Source organism: Euleptes europaea, chromosome 4 (genome assembly GCF_029931775.1).
Source record: "Euleptes europaea isolate rEulEur1 chromosome 4, rEulEur1.hap1, whole genome shotgun sequence".
Classification (NCBI taxonomy): domain Eukaryota; kingdom Metazoa; phylum Chordata; class Lepidosauria; order Squamata; family Sphaerodactylidae; genus Euleptes; species Euleptes europaea.
In genome coordinates this window covers 83873856-83897411 of record NC_079315.1, presented here as the reverse complement: position 1 = coordinate 83897411, position 23556 = coordinate 83873856, and the positions used below count along the sequence as shown (strand labels likewise).

Here is a 23556-nt window from a genome sequence, read left to right as displayed (position 1 = left end):
CTCTTTATAAAATAGTATTTGTCTAATGAACAGAGTTCATATCTGGTGAGTGTAATATAAACCTCTATACAGGTTATACAGTTAGCTTTTATTGGGCTACAACTGCCAAAGAATTGGAAGCAATCTTTTGAATGAACCTTTTTCCTTGCTAAAATAATCTCCCCCTTATTTATTTTGAGTATCAGGGTAACTCAGTTTTGAAAAGTGTAGCTTGATCCAGAAGTTTTATCAAATTGTACCTTTTTTTGACCAAAATCCATTTCGGTTCAACGTACATTTCATTTATGTTAGATTGCCTTTCTCACTATAATGTTGTTCAAGTAAGTTTCAGTAAGACTGACGTACAAATAAACAAAATGTGTGGAATGTTAGGCTTCCCCTGTAAGTCTTCTAATTCTGTGTCCTCCTGATGTAATTTTAACCTGGCCATATGTGGTAATTAGAATGCAGGTTTCTCTGAAAAGTAGCTTTGCTGATAGAATACTTAATTTAACATGATAGTTTAGTGATTTCACAGTGTAGTCTGCATAATCTGTGTTAAAGTCCTTCTCAATTTCCACTCCCCTAGAAATAAATTGCTTTGCATGTTAAAGTGACTCTCATTCCTCTTCCTTAGTTACAGAGAAACTTGGAAAATTATTTCTAATAAAACTACAATTTTCAGCCTTGCTGGAAAGGTGGGAATGTTTTTGCCCTTACTTGAACATGAGGAAACTTGGTGTTGGTCTGACACTTTTGAATATTTGTGTCTTTTGACAGGAGTTCAAATCTTCCTTATTGCTGAATATGTTCTGTTTGAACTTTCATCTATGTTGGCATGCTATTGAAGTTTGGATCCTTAAAGTCCTATCTTTGTGAAAATTAGACTGGCTTTTCCACTTCGCTTTCAACACAGTCCAAATCACACATTTTTAACTGAACATACTCCCAAATAAATGAATGGCATCTTAAGCCTTGCTTTTACTGTGTCCCATCTGTGGTGGGGTTGGTCCTCTATTGTGGAGCATGTTCCTCTGGTGAAAGGTGCTTGTCAGCTTCGTGAAAAACTTTAGTCTTGCATGAGAAGTTCCCCACACTTCACAGCAGAGCCCCATCCCCCAATAGGAAAGGGTGCAGCACAGATGAAAACAAGGCTTATGATCCAAACCAAATTGTATGAAGATCACGGTTATTTCTTGTTCAACTATAGTAAAATGATATTTATTTAAAACTTATTTTGTTCATTTTTAACAGTATTGCTGACATCATTGAGCACTATAGAAAAGAACAAATTGTTGAAGGTTACTATCTTAAAGACCCCGTCCCAATGCAGGTGAGACAGTGTGTGTAAAAAAATTCTTACTTCTCGTGGCATTTAAATACTTGGTTACATCTAATGATTTTATGGCCTTTTTCAAATGATTCAATCCCATTTTGATGTTTCTTTTGAAATTCTACTTCTAATCTGATGGCAGTAGCAGCTGGGGAGTGAAAGAGGGAAGAAGCTGAAATAACCTGGTTGACCTAATCAAAATGTAATGGGAGAACTGCTTCAGCACTCACAGATCTGTCAGATTATCCCAATTCTGATCATCCCTGCATTCCTTTTAAAATGCTTTACCAGAATCTCTAAGGTGTAACAATTCCAGTGATTGTTTTACAGCAACATAAGGTGTTAAGAAATGTCCTTTCTGTTTTCAGTGTTCTAGTTCAGTTGCAGAATTCTTCTGATGTTTCAGATATTAAAAACTGATGGTTGTGTTTTTCCTTTCCAGCATCAAGGACAAGTGCTTAATGACACAGTGGATGGAAAAGAAATCTACAATACAATTCGTCGTAAAACAAAGGATGCATTCTACAAAAATATTGTTAAAAAAGGATACCTTCTGAAGAAAAGTGAGTAAGGCATACAGCTTTATGCTAAAAAATAGCCATGGATTTTTACAGCCTCAAAGGTTCTGCTTTCAAGCCCTATAGTAAGGAGCTCCAATAGCAGTGAACACATCCTGTAAATCACCAAATATTCCAACTTTCTTCTGCAGTTCACCTGACTTTCAGCCTCCTCTGATTAGTGCAATATGGAGTTGAAGTCATACTTAACACATCCAAAGTCTCATTACTACAGAAATTCCAGGAATATATTGAGGCATCTCCAAAGCTTTGGATGGAGTTCTTTCTCTTAAACCTCCTGATTTTGCTACCAAATGATTGATCCAAGTTTGAAACCTGGTTATATTCCATGCTTGTATTATGCAAGCATTTCTATTAGATTTGGTATTGAGTTGGTAGTTTGGATTCTGTAGAACTGTCAACTGAGTTTTTTCTGTCTTCGTCTTTCCTCTGCAGCTCATTGCATCCTAGGGGTCAGCAGACCCTTGGGAATAATCTGGGATGTGGCATTAGAAGGGGTATGAAGCTGGAAGGGGGGACATCTACAGGGAACCTCCACCACCATTTGCAAGTTGCAGGGAAGATTCTGTGGATTCCCCCTTTGGGCTGCAATTGGAAAAACTCATCCAGTTCATGGTTATCTATGCTTAGATAACTTTTGCTTATATTCACCTGCATTGAGGTAATTCAGGTGTAGTGCTTAATTTAAAGGGCTGGATCCTACCTAAAAAAAAATCCATGGATAGAAGCATTCCTGTCTATAAAAGCACCACTTCCTACATCTCCTTCCTGCTGCTGCCTAGAATGCACCATGATATGCTGATCCAGGGGAAGGAGCTGGAAGTCCACTGTAGGAAGGGGGGAAATCAGCAAAAATGGCCCCTCCTTGTGCACACAGAAAATTTTGGAAGTATCCAACCTATATATAAAAAAGAACCAAAGTTCTACTAATCGGATTTGGACAGTCAAGAGCATGAAATGTCTTTCTCATACTCATTTAATGTTTGTTTGCTTGCAGGCAAAGGAAAGCGGTGGAAGAATTTGTACTTTATTTTAGAGGGCAATGATGCCCAGCTTATTTATTTTGAAAGTGAAAAGCGAGCCACAAAACCCAAAGGATTAATCGATCTTAGTGTATGTTCTGTTTATGGTGTTCATGATAGTCTGTTTGGCAGGTAAGGCAATATGTACTGTTTCTAAGTACAAAGTTTCACAAACAATGTAAGGCATGTAATATCACTTCCTGCACAACACACTTTTCCCCTGTTTGCCCCCTCCCTCAAAGATAATGCTGGCCTCACCCTTTGAAGAAATATTTTTCCCTCCACAGTAATGTTTTTTAAATAAATTTTAATTTTCAAAACAACACAAAAAACATCAGACACAAAATACATAACAATCAGTACACTCTACACACAATACACACGTGAACACATGAAGCTGCCTTATACTGAATCAGACCCTTGGTCCATCAGAGTCAGTATTGTCTGCTCACACCGGCAGCGGCTCTTCAGGGTCTCAGGCAGAGGGCTTTCACATCACCTACTTGCCTTAGTCCTTTTAACTGGAGATGCCAGGGATTTAACATGGGACCTTCTGCATGACAAGCAAAGGCTCTACCACTGAGCCACAGCCTCTCCCATACATTAAATTAAACACTAAACTCCTGATCCTACTATTCAACATATATTTCTCTGGGTGAATCTATATCATTTTGTACCTTCCATCTTACTCTAAATTGCAAATTATGGTAATGAAAAGCTCCTTAAAAAAGGGCAAAGCCTTTCATAGTAATATTGTTAATTCATAGTAATATTGCTAAAAGAATACTGCCTATTCTCACTTGTATGCTCATCAGATTTGCTGTTACATTTTGGGATGTTTTTGAGGGGAAAGTACTGTAATATTAAAAAATAATAAACCTTAAGTTTACTGAAATTGGATGTGTGTTTAAAATAAATTATATTAAACTGTTCATACTTTCTTAAATGTGTTGTGTCAAAAAGACACACCCACCCATTGTACATAAATTCTACAGCAGCCTACATTTTTCTTTGTGTAGAAGATGTATAATATCTGGTATCAGTTTAGGTTTTGACTGTTAAATCACTGTTTAATCTGTGTTGCATATCCTAGGAAGTGCCTTGCTCAACTCACCTGTTGTGCCTACTCAGAACTCTGTTTGTGAAGGCAGGACAGCCAGTTTATGCATTTTTAGGATGAAGTTTAGTTAGTTGATTATTCAGTTTATTTAGCTTTACGTTGTCACCATTGAATCATTAGCTATTTTTATAGAATACAGTTGGTTTCTCCCCTGGTTCTAGATAAAGTCTGGTCATTAGTTCTGTGAGCTGTGTGTCAACTAGTTCTGTGAGCCGTGTGTTAAGCTGCTAGCAAAGAGAAGCTTGTTGTAAGTTAAACGAATTGAAAGTCTTTCTGTGGGCAAAGCATATACTTTATATTTATCCATCTATTACACTCTTATCCCATCCTTTCTCCAAAGAGCTCATGGTTGCATGCTCTCATTCATAGTACTGTGGTGAGGTGTGTGAAGCTGAGAGATGTAGTAAGGTGAGCAGGGAATTTGAACCCTGGTCTGCAAAGGCACTTTCTGGCTTTCAGCAGCTTTCAACCTTGACTGTGGACATTATTTATCGGGGGGAAAGGTGAAGGTGTGACTTCCTTATTTGACATGAATCACATGCATTTTCTGAGTCTGTACTAGATGTTCTTAGTTTCTGTACTGGAGGTTCTTAGTCTTTACTAGAGGTTCTTAATTCGACATGAATAGTTTCCAGGACAGACATATGATTCATCCAAGTGTATGCCTTGGTAATTGAGCAGACAGAATGTCTTCCTATCCCTTATGTTAATTATCAGTTCTGAAATATCAATATGCCATTCAGTTTCATTGAAAGCATTAGTACTTCTCAAGATCTTACCAAGAAATAACTTGCCCATATATGTTTGTGCAGTGTACACATTATTATTGTTTGTTTTCATAAATCAGTCTTCATAGTGATATGTACACAGTAGGCATCCTTTTAGTCAGCACCAGTATTCATAACCGTGAATGAAATGATGGGATTATGAATTGAGTTGGGAATATGAATAAAAATTGGACTCTGGACATATCCTCTAGACATAAATAGTGGGTTCATCATAGGTTGAAATTGTGTACATTGTTTGGTCAACCCAGTGGAAGGCATAGCCTCTAAGAATTTGTGTACTGAACAGGAAGATGTGTGAAATGGGATATTCTCTATATTCAAAAACCATGTACTGTATAAGTTTAATTTTGTCCAAATTTAGTATGCTTTACTATGTGCAATGATATACGTGTATCCAAATACGTTGCTTGTCTTGTTATGACTATTTCTCTCCAAATAACATTCCTGCTTTTTACTACAAAATTTGTGTGTTTTTTTCTTACCTTTCAGTTGGCAAAAAGTAAGCTACATGGGATAACAAAGGCATTTATACTTTTAAGTGTTATGCTTTTAGACTTCATAAATATGACAAATAGTGCAATTGTATATGGCAACTATGTTATAAACATAAACTATGTTATAATTATGATATACTTTAAGTTTGATGTCATTAATGCAGTAAAATGTTCAGGCACTGTTGCCATCTGCTAATATTGTTCTCTTCTTTTTTTCTTTAAATAGGCCAAACTGTTTTCAGATAGTAGTTCAGCACTTTAGTGAAGAACATTACATCTTTTACTTTGCAGGAGAAACTCCAGAACAAGCACAGGTAAGACCCTCTTTATCTTACCATTGTTAAGATCACAGAGCTGTCTTTGAAGACAATTTGAACAACTTGGAAAACTAGCACAAAATATTCATGTGGAGCATGTATATGTGAGCATTCAAGCCCAATTTTGAACTATTTGCATTTCCAGTCTTGTTTTCTGGGTTTATTTCAAAGTGCTTCGTAATTTGGGGCATCTATATCTGGGCCCACCTCTCCCAAAATACAGCCATATATTCTTAGGTCAGCCCCAGAATATCTCGTGGCCAAGTGGTCTCTATGGGAGATTAGACTTTTTGAGTAGATGGCTGCTCCTCCCCTCATGGATCAGCCTTCCTGAAATAATGTGCCAAATGCTGACTACCTTGGCCTTCAGAAAAGGCTGTTAAACCTGGCTCTTCCAGAGGCCCATTGGGGAACTTCAGGGGGTTGAACACTTGAAAAGGGTGCGTGAAAGAGTGTTTGCAGTATTACAGTTTGGAGTAAGAAGAGAGTTAATCTGAATAGCTACAGTTAAGCGATGGTACTTTCTGGACCAGCAGTTTTTAACTTCCCAGTCTTCACAGTGTTATCTGCAGGAAAGCCTGGCTCTTGTGCTGAAGTGGCAAGGCAGGCTGGGATTGCAAGTAGGGTTTTGAATTGATATGCTGAAACCAGAATTGAATTGATGATCTTTGAGTGGGGTACTGGTTTCACAAACTAACTACAGTTAACATATAGCACAGTTTTGTATTATGTCTGAATTGTGCCAAATGAATTCATGTGTGCTTTAAATGTGCCCTACAGACTTAGCTAAGAAAATTGATCATGGATACCCCAAGATAACCTTAAGCATTGTCATCTGGTTGGATTAATTGACTGATGATGCTTCTGAGTAGCATCATCTAAAGCATCTGCATCATGGGGGGTCCCCCCCACTTAGCTCCACAATACATGCAGATATCAGAGGCATAGCATTTGTATCCACACTGGGGACAAATATCAGATATTGTAGATTTTCTCAGTGTACACAAACTATTCTTAATCAGGATGTTTAATAAAGTAGTGTTTTCCACTGAAAGTGTATGGTTATAGATGGAACATGATTTTAATGACTGGAGAATTGTGAATATGGAACTAGTATAAAGTGATTATTCCGGAGTAGCTGACATAATGTGTAAAAAGATCTGGTCTAATGTGTGTCTTCTATTAATCTACGTAGGGATATGTTACACAAACTTGACAAATAGAAACACCAACGCCAGTTTTTTGGGCCGCAGCTTACTTTTGCTTGGGACACGTTTTCATACTTTCTAGATATGAGATGACACCTGTATATAGATGCATAGTATTCAGAGAATGTATATACATGTCTGTTGATTTCATATGAAACAACATGTAGATCTTCATTACATGTGTGCCTAGAATAGTAAACTGGTAATGGTCACAGCAATTTTATAGTAGTATATATTTAGTAGTACATGAAGTATTAAGGACAATAATAGTCAAAGGACCACTTTCTTATTTGTCCCCTATCCTTTCAAGATTCTTCTGAATGAAAAACGGTGTGTGTTTGTGCGAAGGAAAGTGGGTAATGAAAGAATGTAAAACAAAGTAAATCATCTTGAAATAGTTAGATTTTGTGTAACTATTTTGTAATTGCAAGTTGGAGGGATTTCTGTTGAAGGTTCTGTTACGTTTTTAGGACTGGATGAAAGCTTTGCAGACATTCTGCAATTTACGGAAAACTAGTCCAGGAACATCTAATAAACGTCTCCGTCAGGTAAAGTTATGCATTCTCTCTTAAATGGTGATATTTTTATTTTCATGTTGACTGAGATAATGTGGTACTTCATTGAACTTGCTTCAAAGTATTGCTTGTAGTATCTTTTCTCTTCCAGCTTGAGTCTTAGAATTTTTTTTCCTTTTTTTGAATCTCAGAATTTGTTACATATTAAAAATATTAAATGAATGGGATGTGATCTAATACCAGGTGCACTTAACACTTCTGTAACTTTCTACAAATGTATCATCACGGTGTTGTTTCATCTTAATGTAGTTAAGGAATATGTGCGGGAACATGAATCAGATATTGGCTAAAGGCTGAGTCCTGAGATTAGTTTTGCAATAAGTGCTGCTGCAGTATCATTAAATATGATGTATGCCAGAATCCCAAACATACTTTAGTGCAAGTACAGTATATAGAATTGGTATATAAGAGACAGGAAATTGAAGAGGATATATTAATAATAATTATTTAGCAATAATAATGGCTAAACAAACTCAGTACTAGTTGTGATGGGGAAAAACAGACACTCAGCTGAGCATGTGGGAGTGCAGCTCCCTCATCCAATCACCTTTCAGGAGGGAGATGGAATGCTGGAGGGGAGCACAGAAGGAAGAGTTGAAATCTTCCTCAGGGAAAGTGCAGCGATAGGGTGAAAGGTAGCTCTGCCTGGTAATGTGGCAGAGTGGTTTAGCTGTACCTCTGGAAAAGACCAGAGTACCTGATTGTTAGGCCTGTCTATAGTAATGAGCAGACCTTGTGCCATTTTGACTGACACTTGGGAAAGGGCAGGCTGGTGTGGGTAGAATCCTGGGTATGAGAGAGGATCTAACCTAGTGGCTGGTCAGTAAAAGCCTGTTTGTGCCTGGAGGTGTTAAAGGAGATCCAAACCACACTCTTGTCATAACTAGCTTAAATTTATGTACCACAACCAGGTTTCTCCTCAGACTATCAGGAGACATGTGCTGCTGATCTGTTTTTTGAAACCAACCTGTAAATAAATAAATGTTCTGTTTTGTTTGTTCACAATTCCTTCCTTAGTGATCTCCATAATCTACTTGCTCATCATGAAACTTACTTCACGGCAGCAAACCCACAGCCTATACACTCTAACTTTAGTACACCTGGTAACTGAGGGGAAGGTTTATAGCTTAAAACCTAGTTCCCCCCAAATCATAGGAGGCTATGTGTGTCCCCTCCGTTGGTAGAAAAGACCTGTCACACTAGTGAATAAGAAAATTTACAGATGATTGGATAAATATGGCATTTGAACATTGAGAGGTTTAAAAAAAGTGCTTAATGGTTAGTGTGACAGTTCTTTCAGTGTAACTTTCTCATGTTCAAAATAGAGATGATTTTGAAATCCTGTTAGGGTTTATTTGTGTCTATCCATCTACCGTATATACTCGCGTATAAGCCGAGTTTTTCAGCCCAAAAAAAGGGCTGAAAAAAGCCAACTCGGCTTATACGCGGGTCAATACGGTAGGGTAGGGGAGGAGGGAGGAGGAAAACCTACCATTGCCGCCATCCTTCGCTGCCGGCCCGCTCGCGTTCCCGCGGCCTGGGAGCGGCCAGCGGGGCCTGCCTGCTCCCAGGCAGGCCTTGCTGCCGCCCCCGCCCCCCCCCCGCCGCCCCCCCCCCCCCGCCGCCGGCCTGCTCGCCTGGGAGCGGCCAGCGGGGCCTGCCTGCTCCCAGGCAGGCCTCGCCGCCGCCCCCGCCGCCTCCACGCTCGCCTTCCTGGGGCCTGGGAGCGGCCAGCGGGGCCTGCCTGGGAGCAGGCAGGCCTCGCCGCCGCCGCCCCCCCGCCCCCGCCGCCGGCCCGCTCGCCTGGGAGCGGCCAGTGGGGCCTGCCTGCTCCCCGCCGCCTCCCCGCTCGCCTTCCTGGGGCCTGGGAGCGGCCAGCAGGGCCTGCCTGGGAGCAGGCAGGCCTCGCCGCCGCCCCCCCCGCCACCGCCGGGCCCGCGAGGGTTCCTCCGGCCGGCAGGGGCCTCCTGCAGGGCCGGCAAGGCCGCTTCGCCGCCCCCGCCGGGCCCGCGAGGGTTCTTCCGGCCGGCAGCGGCCTCCTGCAGGGCCGGGAAGGCTGCGCCGCTGCTGCCGCCGCCGCCTCTCCTGGTGAGTAGGGGGGTTCAGGGGCTCTTCCCCCTCCCCCCCTTGAATGGCACTGGGGTCGGGGTGGGTTGCGGCCGCCATTTTAGAGCGCAGCTTTACCAGAAAAGGGAATTTCTTATTGACCCTCGGCTTATATGCGGGTCAATAAGAAATTCCCTTTTCTGGCCTCAAGTTTGGGGGGGTCGGCTTATACTCGGGTCGGCTTATACCCGAGTATATACGGTATTTTTATCCTGCCCTTCTAAGGAACTCATGGTAGCGTGCATGGTTTCTCCACTTCCCCTTTTTCCTCATGCCTAATCTACACCACAGAATTTTCAACGAGAAAGTGGCTGGCTCAGTCACACAGCAAGCTTTATGATTGACTGGGTACTTTAATTTAGGTCTCCCACAGTGTGTGTGTGTGCTGTCACAGCTGATTTATGGCAACCCCATAGGGATTACAAGGCAAGAAATGTTCAGAGGTGGTTTGCCATTGTCTGCCTCTGCATGGGCTGAGAGAGTTCTGAGAGAACTGTGACTGTCCCAAGGTCACCCAGCAGGCTTCATGTGAAGGAGTGGGGAATCAAACCCGGTTCTCCAGATTAATCTTAATCACTATACCACACTGGCTCTTCCCAAATTTAACTCTTGCATTATGCTGTACTAATCCTTTATTTCACAATGTAGTCTTAGTCTGTTCCCATTAAATCAAATCCCAGTCAGTGAGCAGTCAGAAAAGAGTTCACATTTTTTAGTATGTTTATTTTTTCACTAGCATCTATTTAGACTGTGGAAGTGGGTAGGAAAAAATGTTGAGCTCTCATTAGTGAATATATCTGCAATCCTGACATCCCAGAGAAAGCAAACCTAGATGTTGTAAATTAGAAACATCAACAAAAATAATAACCCCTTCAAAACCGTATTTCCATGCTGAAAAACATTTTTAGGTTTGGGGGCTTTTTGGCATACAAAGGGGTAATTTAGAGAGTGTCTGGCTGCATGTCCCCATGAATCCATAGTTTTTAAGATTGCTGAAATACCTGTGGGACTTGAGGGGAAAAACCTCCCCCCATTATAATAAGAGAAATGCAGAGAGTCATTCTGTCTTTAATCCTTGGGTTCTGGTCCTTGAAATTCCACTGAATTTAACAGAAAATCATTGCAGCAAAAACCCTGGATTAAAAATAGTACTAATCTTAATTGGGATGCAACTGGAGAAATCTGCTCATCCCTTGGTTAAACAATGCTCTGCTTTTTCACTGAATTATTCAAAGTAATTATGTGAGCTATTTATATGCACAGATTGCTTCAAAGCAGGTCTCATTTGGACTGAGGTGGCAAACTTGTGTCTGAACTGTACCAGTTTAGATTGGGGGAGGGGATGGCTCACATGACTGATTGCTGCTCCATACAAAAAAAAATGTCCCTGACAGCTCTTTTTTTTTACGTGGAAGGAGTTTTCAAAGTATAACTCCTGCCTGCAGTGTGGATGTAGCTTTGATACAGGCTTCCACTTTACTAAGAATTCAGCCATGGAATACAAGCATTCAGGGAAAATCTGCCCCCTCTACTTGTCACTTTCCAGTGGTCCGGATGTTGGGTGATCTCCTCTCCTCACGATGGAATTAATTGTTAAGAGGCACTGAAATACTTCTAATAGCCATATCTTTTCCAAGAATGAAACTGAAAGGAAATGAGTTCCCAATCTAAAAGTCAATGCCTTTTATCTTTCATACTGTGAAGCTGACAGGCAAAACTATTTAAATTTGTGGTGATGTGAAATTTTTGTGCTAAACCTGCAACCTGGGGATTTCGTTGATGCCAGAATTATTAGATTTGACTGTAGTGAATATATTAAGTATTTTCTTTAAAACGTTCAGCAGAAATAGGGCATTGGCCTTGTTTTCAGCTGGAAATACTGCCATTCCATGTTACTTTCTGAAATGTTTTACTGACCCTTTCCGATGGTACTACTAGTTTGGGTTATGACTAGGTATGTACAATGTTTCTACCTCCCTTGGAAAAAAATCAACATACACAAATTCTTAAAAGATGGTTGACTAATAACAGCTGCCCACTTCTCCCCATCAGGGAAAAGGTAGGGTATAAAACAAAGCAAATAAATAGAAATTGAAATTGAAATTATACCCTTAATACCCAGTAGAAGAACCTGGATTCAGGTTTTGTACGCCATCCCCCAAGTTTATAGGTGATGCTAGTTCTAGATTTGTTGTTACAAATACTTTTTGCCCACATCGAATGTACAGGTTTTGTTCTGCAAGGAAATGGAAGGGTCCACTTCAGTTTTATAATTAAATCTGATTGATACTTTTTGTGGTCTCTTTTGCAGTCCCGCAAATGGGTCTGCACTCATACAGAGCAAACACTGGCAACATTTTTTTGTAGGCCAAGATAAGGCAGTCTTGCTTCCCTTATATGTGTAATTGCTGTGATGACTACTAAAAGACCATCAGTCCTCAATAAGTATTCTGTGTTTTGCTGTGGCATCATTAACAATTAAACAAGATACTATTCTCCCTTTTTCTGTGAGCAGTAAGGGAATTTATTGTAAAAGAGTAGTTAAATGCCCTTCTATGGTGGTTGTTTATATAAATATCTCACTTGCTTACAGAACCAGTTCTGTTCAGACTGGGAGCAGGACAGAAGTCTCAATGTATATAACAAGATATGTTTTATATAATTTCTCTAGGTCAGCAGCCTTATATTGCATGTTGAAGAAGCCCATACACTTCCAGCAAAACATTTTACTAATCCTTACTGTAATATCTACCTGAATAGTGTACAGGTAGCAAAAACACATGTACGAGAAGGACAGAACCCTGTGTGGTCAGAGGAATTCGTCTTTGAGTAAGTCTTGTGTGGTATTTAAATTGTTGAACTTTAAAATTGTTAAATTAGTGTTTTCAGTTTCTGTTACCTTAACTCAAAAATTTAGCCAATTTAATAGCAATTGGCTCTAGATTACAAGATTAAATTAAAATAATAGAAACCTTATATTGTGCTAGAATGTCTAAGTAGGAGCATAATATAACTAATCGTTTTCTTGTTTTATAGTGATCTCTCATCTGATATCAACAGATTTGAAATAAGTCTTAGTAACAAAACAAAGAAGAGTAAAGATCCAGATATATGTAAGTGTACATATACTTGTTTGAAAGCAATGTATTACAAAAGGGGTAGTATTCCCTCTTTGCATGTTTCATATTTGATGAGTCATAAGGGGAAAAATACGAAAGTCCCATGTACGTATTTATCTTTTTAATATGCCTTATTGACTCATATTAACTTTTAAAAAATCTGTTTTCATATTAATGTAATTTAGGGTTATCAGGTGCCCCCAGCAACCGGGGTGGGGGGTCTCACAGGAACAAAGAGAAGCCTAGGCCAATGTTGCCAGCAACATTACTTCTGGCATCTACATCGCCAGCAACACGGATCCTCTGGTAATGCGGCAAAATTCTGTGGTAGAAGTCATTTTGCCATATAATTTTTGCCCAAATACTAGAGAGTTGCTGGCAATGTGATGCTCAACAGAAGTGACATCGCCCCATTGCCGGCAATCCTAGCTAGGCCTTCTTTTGCTGCCAGTAAGTCCCCCATGGGCCAGCTGATCAGTACCTGGCAGCCCTAATGTGACTACATTTGTCTGCTGCATATACAGTGTTCCCTGTAGTAATCAAGGGTCTTATTTTGCTTTTTTACCACATGCACATTGCATTTTAAAAAGGTGTGGATATGGTTGTTGCTCATTTAGGGCAGTGGAGACAAGTAGCCACTATTTCTGCAACCATTAACTCACTTCCCCTCAGTCTGTTTTGTTTTTCCAAAGGGTGTGAGTTGTGATGTTATTTCTAGTGATAAGGAACAAGAAAACCCAATACACAGCAGTAATTTCCCTCCCCTTTCACTGGTTTCACCTTAGACTTCTTCATTATAGCAGCCAGCTGTTACTTTTGAGCATTACTGTGAAGAGCTCCTCTTCCACTAAGAAACTTTTGGCCTGTGCCTCAATCACTCTCAGTCATAGTGATTTCTCTGTGTGCACACAAATTGTCTCTTTATTGTTTTTCTCCCTTGAGTTAAAGCAATATTGTGTGTTAAATTAAAGAAAATTGTTCACAGCACACTAATGGTTGTCCTTCAGAATCTTTCCGAGGTGGCCTTTCCATGTGCCTTGCAGTTTGTGCAGCATTGTCAGTCCTAATATTCAACAAATTACTTGGATTGGAAGCTCATTCATATAGTTGGGTTTTCCTGACTTTCACAGAATTCCCTTGGATTTATGTGTAAAGCATATTTTTCTTTCTGAATTGTTTTATTCGTGCACATAATTCAGATGCATTTCTTATGTGAAGTTCTTGGAGGCCAGTATATTCTTAAAATAAACTTATTAAAAACAGGTCATTTAACTATATGCCCTCTTGGTGCCTGCCTTTAGTGTGATGAAATGCTGATTTAAGAGTATACTTATATGCAAAGTGTTTCTTATACTGAAAGTATAGATATACATAACTTTTTGAAATAAAAGTTAAAACGTATATTACATTAATTTTCTCTTGAAAGATTGTTCCATTTTCTGTCTTGTGTTCATGTTAATGTGAAATTTTTAATCATTGAAGTACAGGGGATCTGATAAGGATCAAGCTCCCCCTGGATTTCTTCAGTTGTGTGTTATGAGTCATTCTTCCTCAGATTTCAGTTTTGCTTCATTCTGGGTCAAACCCTTTGTTTTCTCTATCTTGTGAGAAAAAGGGATAGTGGAATTATTTGCTAAAGGCGACACTACTGTCAAACTGTAATTAGTATTGGCTCCTAACATGGCTGCTATCCTCCACAGTATGTTTCATACTGCTTCTCCGCTGTGTATCTTACTAGATAATTGTTCATTACATAATGTTTGTGTAAGCTGCACCATTGTTTCAAATCACTTAACCCTATACCCAGAATTTAAGATACACTTTAACTTTCTTGTTAGGGTAGTGTGTGGGTAGAAGGGGATGAATTAATGTCTTCATTGCTTTTTTAAACTATGAAGCTGAACAACATGTCATGTGAGGAGGAGGGGTGGTACTTCCATGCCAAATCAACGAAAGGGGGGCATCAAGTAATAGATTTCGCTGAAATTTTGTGGTCTATGGCCAACATTTTTAAAAATTCTGACAACTGGGTTCATGTCCCACACTGTCTGAAAATGTGTTTGAGGTCACATTTCTTGTTAACCATGTGCTCATTCAGATTGCCCTAGAATAAGCTGCTCTGTCAGCAAAGTCCATAAAGCCTCATTTTAAAGTTAAAAATCTTTCAGAAATGCAGCATGTAGAAATGCAGCAACTATTGATGGTCAAATATTTATTGGAATTATTCAGGATTTATTTGCACCCATTACCTCCTGTGTGTAAGTAGATTCAGTAATGGGTTTCATTATATCGGTTCACCTAGTGATGACCAAACCATCCACTATATTACATTATATTTTCATGGCACACATAATAGTTTAGACGGCAAAATTTCTGAATAATGCAAAGGTCTTTCACTTTTGTGCCCCTCCACCTCCACCCCCAATGTGTGCAAGATGCCATAATGGTGATAATACATGTATGATAATATTCGTTAATTTACAATGTGTTTTAGCAAAAAAAAAAAAAAAAAAAACCAATAGTCTTGATATTTTAATCCATGATATTTCAAACTCTTCTTAAACGTTAAACTGTATGTTGACATTTGAGGTCTGTTGTATTACACTTGTATAATGTTTCAAAAATAGCTGCAAGATGCCCTGATAAGGATTGAGGCTGAGGGAGGGAGAGATTATGTTTTCCTTTGCATGATTTTGTTTCAAAAATCTGTTTCCCTGAGGGAAAATATTTGCCCTTTTACCCTGACAGAACTAATAGAAACTGGCCCCTTCTGTCAGCCCCGGGGCGGGGGGGGGGGATGCATGCAAGTAGAACATAGGTTCCTTGTTTCACCAACAGGGGCCAGTAGCCACATATAGGCGTGATTTCTGTCTCAAAAGAAGGCTACTCCCCTTCCTTCTCTCTCTCCCCCCCCCCCATGGCAGTCCTAATCCAAATTGATTTCCTCTGTTATTCCTCCCTAGCTGCCTTTGTACATTAAAAAATACACTGGGAGATCTGATCACAATTCCACCACATAATATGTAGTTCAGCCCTGTGTCATGATGAACTCAAGTGCAGTACTCTGCAATATAGAAAAGTATAGCGGTGGTTTTTAATTGTGATGTGATTTTGTCAGAAGATTAGCTTATCTCTGCACCATTTTATTTCAAGTATTTATGAGATGCCAGTTAAGCAGACTACAAAGAGGACAGGCAACGGATGAATGGTTTCAGCTCAGTTCGCACATACCTCTGAAAGGTATCGAACCAGGCTCTTTGCGTGTCCGAGCAAGGTATTCCATGGAAAAAATAATGCCAGAAGAAGAGTACAGTGAATTTAAAGAGGTATTAAGTAACTTCATTTTAAATACATTAATTTGAAATATTAATACTTAAAAGAATGACCCAGAAAGGCTGGAGGCTGGTGACTTTTGGTCTTCCAATACAGCCCTTCTCTTGTGAAGCTTCCATCATTTTTGGTGTTGCTTTCACAGGAGGTATTCAAGGAGGATTTGTGTGACAAAACAAGTTACGTTCATTATGTTTATTAAAACAAAGATATTTTAAGAAACTATGGCACCCTCGTTTTGTGGTGAGATACTGGGGGTACTTGCAGCATAATTGTCAACTTAAAGCTTTGCTATCTGTTTTTAGTTAGTACTTCAAAAAGAGCTACACGTGGTCTATGCATTATCACACGTATGTGGACAGGATCGAACACTGCTGGCTGGCATTTTACTGAAGATTTTTCTTCATGAAAAACTGGAAGCATTATTGTTGCGAACGCTGAATGACAGGGAAATAAATATGGAAGGTAGAGTATGAATAATTGCATTGTATTGTTGAACGTAATTTTCCTGGCTACTCATAAATACACACTTCTGGAAAGCCCTGTTAATCAACTTTACATTAAAAATAATGGTACATTTATATTTACATGCCAGTTTATGAATCCATGTTTTTGTTTAGATGAAGCCACAACTTTATTCCGAGCCACCACACTGGCAAGTACACTTATGGAGCAGTATATGAAAGCTACAGCCACGTGTTTTGTTCACCATGCTCTGAAAGACTCAATTTTAAAGATAATGGAGAGCAAGCAGTCTTGTGAGGTGAGAAACTATATCTTAATTTATCATGGAAAATTTCATCTTGTTGAATAAAAAAAAGGTTTGTTATAATCCTGTGCCTCCTTTTAAAGAGTTCAGATCAGCCCTTTAATTGTTCAATAGTCATATAAATGGGTAGGCGAAGAGAGATTGACTGAGCCGGAGTTGCTCAGTAAACTTCATGAATACAAATCTGATACCTGAGCCATTACAGCAGTGTTGCTCTTAAGTGAGTAGTTACATTAATATTTATGTCTCTTGTCACACACATATGCTTTGGGAATGCTCTTTTGTAATTGTCATAATAAAAAGAGTATATATTTAATCTGAAGTTCACTGAGAGTTTTATTGGAATGAAGTTGGAAAGTAAGCATTTTGTAGTTGTTGTCAGGCCTTTCTAGATAACGTTTACTTGCTAGACCTCAAGCCTTTGAGGTTGTCAGAATGATCAGTGATATAGAAGCCTTTTGGGGCCTATGATCCTGGGCCAGTCATTCTAAGAGCCTTTTTTCACTTTCAGAAACCTTTGCTAGTTACTCACAGTATATTTTGAACATTAAACTTCATTTTAACTTGCTAATGTTTATAATATTTTCCAGTTAAATCCTTCAAAGTTAGAAAAAAATGAAGATGTAAATACTAATTTAACACATCTGCTGAGCATCCTTTCAGAGTTAGTGGAGAAAATATTCATGGCTGCAGAGATACTACCACCGTAAGTTCATAAATAGGTTTTTTTTTTTTTTTTAAGTATTTGGAGCTTTCTGCTTGTTCATAGTTCAGTTCTAGGTTCTCATAATTCAGTTCTCATAGTTCAGTTCTCTGCTCATTCTGTTTTGATAAAATTACTCATGTCAGTCAAATCAAGGTTTATTGCATGACAAAAGTCATCTCAATATTATGAACCATCAAAAGCATGTTATCAACAATACATTAATATAGATAATTTGTCCTTGCAAAATCAAACAAATGTAACACATTTGCTTGCAATATGTTTATCAAGTGAAATGTATCCTTTCATTTTTTAATTTACATTACTTTGTGGTTGAAACTGATTTCATATCTGATCTCTAAAATTAAAGCAGTACTTTGAATGAAAGCCCAATTCTGAGTGGGGTATTAGTCTGAACTCTTGGATGTGGGATAGCTTCATCTATATACTGTATTTATCTAATATAATGTAATAACTCTTATAACTGCATTATTTTGACAGGACATTAAGATATATTTATGGTTGTTTACAAAAATCTGTTCAGAACAAGTGGCCAGCTAACACCACCATGAGAACAAGAGTGGTTAGGTAAGAAATTTTTGGTGCGTGGTTATTTAGTTTAAACACAGTGTCTCAGCTTAAGGGTTGTGAGTGTTGCAGAGATTATTAGAGTTATGTGTGTGTGTGAAGTGCCGTCAAGTCGCAGCCGACTTATGGTGACCCCTTTTGGGGGTTTTCATGGCAAGAGACTAACAGAGGTGGTTTGCCAGTCCCTTCCTCTGCACAGCAACCCTGGACTTCCTTGGTGGTCTCCCATCCAAATACTAACCAGGGCTGACCCTGCTTAGCTTCTGAGATCAGGCTAGCCTGGGCCATCCAGGTCAGGGCGATTAGAGTTATACAGTTATGTTGTTATCTACAATTTTTACAACTAAGGACAAATTTACATGCTTTATCTAATTGCAGATTCATGTGGCCACTCACCAAGTGGTAATTTATGGTATGTCTGTAACTGCTTTGTAAACTGGCTGAACGGATATGTTGGCCATTTACTTTACCTGGCAGAAAGTTACAAATTCCAAACTACCCTGATGGAAAAAGCTCAGCTTGAGTACATCCATGTGGGCTGTTAATTTGTTTTTGTATTTTATATTTATAGCAGGGCTCAGGATGGATAACAACAATTTAAAATACAGTAAATAGAAACATAGATTACAACTAAATTAAAACAGTATAATAGATGGTGTTGGAAAGCAACTGTGCCTGATGCATAATGTGGTGGGGGGAAGGTCCAGGTGGGCCAATGGATTTCCTGTATTACCATTGCTGCCCTCAACTATATAGTCATTCTTCCAAGTGGTAAGGTTAATTTTTCGCAAATGTTGAGTACTGATGTATGGCAAAATTGTCATCTATATCTATCCTGCTTTGTGGTGAAAGTGAGATTCCATGGCTGTCTTCATTGCAATAAGAATCCAAGTGATTAGAAAGGCATTGTTATTCAAGAATGATATCCTAAGCAGATATTTTCAAGAACCTCTCTTAGATTTCTGTACAGCATAGTTGTTCAGATACTGAGTAAAGTCATGCTGCTGTTTTTCTTCTTTCAGTGGCTTTGTTTTCCTTCGGCTAATTTGTCCTGCCATTCTAAATCCAAGGATGTTTAATATCATCTCAGGTAAGCCCTTTAGACAGCATTTTTTGCAGCTGCTGTAACTTGATTCTTCAGTAGTAATGCTGGGTCCAGTATAACCCTTAGGGCTCTTGACGAGTCAGCAAGTGTCAGCTCGGCCCCATCAAATGTGAGAAGCTGAGTATCCTCCAAGATATCAGCTTTCCTTCTTGTCAGGATTCAGTTTCAACTTGATCCGCAGGGAAGGAAAGAAGAAAGGAAGGAAAGAAGGAAGCAGGTAAAGAAAGAAAAGGGAAGGAGGAAAAAAAAATAGAGGGGGGGGGAGAAAGAAAGAGACAGAAAAAGAGGCGATAAAGAATAGGAGAGAGACAGAAAAAGGAAGAAAAGAGAGAGAAGCCTACACACACCCGGCTCCATGCGACCGGGCTTCAGCCTTCCCCCCCCCTCCCCAGTCCACAAAAGTCCTCTACCTGATCAGCTCCCACACGCATGCTCCACCGCCGGGAGTGGCTGGCTTTTTCCTCTTCTTCCCCCCTCCCTCAGCAGTGGGAGAGGTTTAAACTGTTGTGCTGCCGCGTACAGGAACGCTTCGCCTTCCCGGATTGGGTGAAGCGTCTTTCTCCCTCCCCCCTTCTCTCGCCGATTAACAGCTGACAGTCGGCGAGAGGGGGTTTAAATGGGCTGCAGCGTTCCTGCACTCTGCGGCTTCAGGGAAGACCATGCTGTGCTGTGCTTCTGTGGCAGGGCCCTGGAGCTCCCGGGGGTCATTGAAAATGGCATCGGGGGCCATAAACGGCCTGCGGGCCTGACGTTCCCCATCCCTGCCTTAGAGGAAACTGGTTTGCTTTTGTTGGCTAATATGACAATATCACTAGCAGATTCTCTTAAGAGCTGAGGTGTCTTGTCCTATCTCACCTTGCAGCTAGAAAAAATGGGTTGCTAGGAAAGCTGCCTCCCTCCCAGATAGGCTGACTTAACTGTTGAGCTGTGCTTCTGTAACATCTAGGCTGGACTACTTTAAAACTATGTGGGGCTGTCCTAGGAAGCTTCAGCTAGTTCTACTTGTTTATTAACGGGAAAGAACTGCTGCAATCATATTATACTACTGCTTTTAAAGGCATATTTACTTCTGGGTCCAATTCAAGGTGCCAGTTCTTACCTTTTAAAACCATTCAAAGCCTGGGATCTGCATATCTGAAGAATCCTGTCTCCTTATATGAACTTACATGGCAGTTACAGTTATGCTGTGCAGAACAGATTTTGGTGGTGGTGATACCACCTGTTCATGTGCCTTTCATAGCCTCTCCACTGCTGTGGAATGAGTTCCCTCTGGAGGCTTGTAGGATCAATGACAAGCCTTATATGTCATGTACTGACATGGTTATTAGCTGTCTCGAACTCCCGGCAGAAATGGTAGGATGTAAAGTTTTGATATAAAACGAATGGGTTGGGTCGTAGGAATCATCATGACCATCCAGTCATTGCAGTCCGCAATGTCAGTTGTAATTTTCAGATTTGTTCCTCTCAGATTCTCCTTCTCCTACTGCTGCAAGAACACTGACGCTGGTCGCCAAGTCTGTGCAGAATTTAGCTAATCTAGTAGAGTTTGGAGCAAAGGTAAATATGAATATTTAAACATATTAAGTGAAATCTCTTCCACGTGTGTTTGAGCTGGGGCTGATTTACAGTTTTTTTGTTTGTCTCCAGGAGTCACAAGTGTAATCAAAACCTCCCCCTGTGCTGACATCCGAAGCGGGGTGGGGGGCATAGTGAGCAGGAGATCTACTTAATAAAAGGTTTAAAGGTTTAATTTTTCAAGGCACATGCGTAAAAAACAATTGCCACAGTTGGCTTTTCACTGATGGTTTGCCATCAAGAAATTCTAACTGCCTTGAGACAAAATAAATTTTACTTTGCCCAAATTTTGCATCCTTTTCACAAAACTGCAGTGCTTTGTGTGAACGTTCGTTATATATCCCTTTTCCTCTTTTCTCACCCCCCTCCTTTAATTTGAGCCAGGGGTCATTAGATCTCAGGTCAGAACATTTTTATTGTTGGGGCTGAGCCCAAGAATACACTGCTTAATAGATGGTGGTTAAATAATGCCACTTTTGAAACTGAAAAACCACAAGCACTTTTGCACAGTTCTCAGATTCAATATATAAACAGTTTTCTCTTTGGGCAGCTACAGCTTTGCAGGAAAATATAAATAGCTTTCTACAGATGATTAAGTCTCATTGCAAGCAAAAACAATTTCCATGGACAATGTTGTGATGCAGAGTTTCCTTAAATTACTGGGTTAGCACAAAAAATCTAAGAGCCGATAAGAAAAAAGGAAGAGGATTTTGGGCATCAGAATACTGGCACAGTAACTGACAAGATTTCAGTTAGCATTGAACTTAATATAGATTTTATTTCTTTCTGACAGGTTAGACTGTTGTTGGAGAATGTGTTCCAACAACAGGCCCAATTCTAGTCACCAGTGGCATTAATTTAAGATAGGTGAGACAATAGATGCAATATAGTAAATATTTGCAACTTGGTTGACTTTGTGATTTTTTGTTGTGGTGGCAGGGAGGAAAAAAGACAGGTGGGCTTTCAAAATAGGAACCAGGCTTCACGAAGAGATCATAGTAAGCTGTTATTCATTTTCTGTCTTCGGTGCAGCCCCACATGTGGGACTGCGCCTGCGTGCAGGCCTGCCGCCGGAAAAAACTCAATAGCCCTAGTCCTCAACCGGGGATGCCCCTCCCTCGCAGGCGGGGCCGGCTTTCGTGCCGTGCAGCCCGCATGCTCCTGGGCGGGGCATCCCCTTCCCTCCTCAGTTCCTTTCTTGCCGCCGCTTGGATTGGAGCTCCTTGCCTTACCTCAACGCGTTCGTAAGTCCTTTGGGCCGCGTCCCGCGGTCCTCCTTCTCTCCTCCTTTCAAAAAAAAAAAAAAAGAAAAGAAAAGAAAGAAGAAACTTAAAAATAATTTATAGTAACTAAAGGACAAAAACGACAGACAAATTCAATTACTGTTTCTCTTGGTCTTGTGCTAGAGCTTATGATGGCCTCTAAGGCCCCCTTTAAGATCTGTAAGACGTGCCCGGCTAAGATACCGCACTCAGATCAGCACGAATTTTGCCTAACCTGCCTGGGTGAAGGGCACAACGTGTCTAAATGCACCATTTGCCAAGGTTTCTCTACCCGGTCTCGCAATGCTCGCGCGCACCGGCTGAGTGCAGAACTTTGGAAAAAAGCCCTCTCGGCCCCCTCCCCTTCGACGGGTTCCAGGACCCCGGGAGATGCGCAGTCGACTAGACCGGTACCGACCCCCGGTACCAGCTCGACACCGAGACTCTCGGACCCGATCTCCTCGGATCCACCACAGGGCCACAAGAAACACAAGCACAAGACGAAACATCTCGAGAAGCAGCATGGTTCCAGCCACTCGACGCAGAAGAAGTCCGCACCAGCACCGAAACCCTCGGCACCGGACGCTACCACCTCGGCACCGCCTCGGTACCGCCCTCTATACCGAAGACACCCTCGCCTCACTTGGACTCCCCGTTCCATTCCTACTCCGAGGTCGACCTAGACCCGCTTGAAGGTCCTCTATTAATCTCAGATCCGGACCAACTGGACCCGGCTTCCATGGTACCGACCCCCTCGGTACCACAACAGATCTTTCAACCAGCTCCCTCCACATCTGTACCTACAATATCCCCAGAGCTGGTCAAGGACTGGATCGAATTTTGCCGCTTTAGACAGCTCTCCTTTAGGGGCGAACTGGTGGTCCTTCACACACCTCAACTGCCTTCTCCATTTACCCCCCTGACTCAGCGCACTCCCAGAAGAGAGTCAGAAGTAGATGAGGTAGAGTCTAAGGATGAAAGTGACTCCTCTCGCCACTCCAAGTGGTACAGATTGTCCATCCCCAGGCCTATCCTGCGGTCGCTACAATGGTGGCTTTCCGAACCCAACCTTCTAAAAGGGGTCCCCCTGGGGTTTTGGACTCCAAGTTTTACAGTTACCACGGACGCCTCCATGGAGGGTTGGGGTGGTCATTGTGGGAATCACTCTATTCAGGGTAGATGGTCCCCTAGAGAGTCATCGATGCACATAAATTTTCTAGAGATGAAGGCCGTACGTTACGTTCTTACCTCCTTCTCAGATATCCTCCAGAACTCGAGGACACTTCTACAGTCGGACAACTCCTGCACAGTGTTCTACGTCAACAAACAAGGGGGTACAGGTTCCATTCCCCTGTGCAGAGAGGCCCAGAAGATTTGGGCAATAGCGGGGATACACAACATAGATTTGCGTGCCATTCATATAGCAGGGGTCCACAACACACAGGCGGACTCACTGAGCAGAGTTTTTACCACAAATCACGAATGGGAACTGCAAGATCAGTTTCTCTTCCCCATTTTTCAGGGGCAACAGGAAAGCAGTGCAATTTTGCTCCCTGGCGGGGAGCGATCCTTCCTCCCTGGGGGA

General features: G+C 40.8%; 1 protein-coding gene across 1 annotated transcript in view; it reads left to right on the top strand.

Moving 5' to 3' along the window:
• The window catches only part of RASA1 (RAS p21 protein activator 1), a 60092-nt gene that overhangs the window by 27931 nt on the left and 8605 nt on the right, over positions 1-23556 (top strand). The window contains exons 9-22 of the mRNA XM_056848352.1: positions 1234-1312; positions 1755-1875; positions 2888-3044; positions 5541-5628; positions 7310-7387; positions 12192-12349; positions 12557-12633; positions 15793-15965; positions 16275-16434; positions 16590-16732; positions 17329-17444; positions 17943-18029; positions 19052-19119; positions 20603-20691. Of these exons, the coding sequence (XP_056704330.1) occupies positions 1234-1312; positions 1755-1875; positions 2888-3044; positions 5541-5628; positions 7310-7387; positions 12192-12349; positions 12557-12633; positions 15793-15965; positions 16275-16434; positions 16590-16732; positions 17329-17444; positions 17943-18029; positions 19052-19119; positions 20603-20691 (1594 nt within the window). The remainder of the gene's footprint in view (positions 1-1233; positions 1313-1754; positions 1876-2887; positions 3045-5540; positions 5629-7309; positions 7388-12191; positions 12350-12556; positions 12634-15792; positions 15966-16274; positions 16435-16589; positions 16733-17328; positions 17445-17942; positions 18030-19051; positions 19120-20602; positions 20692-23556) is intronic.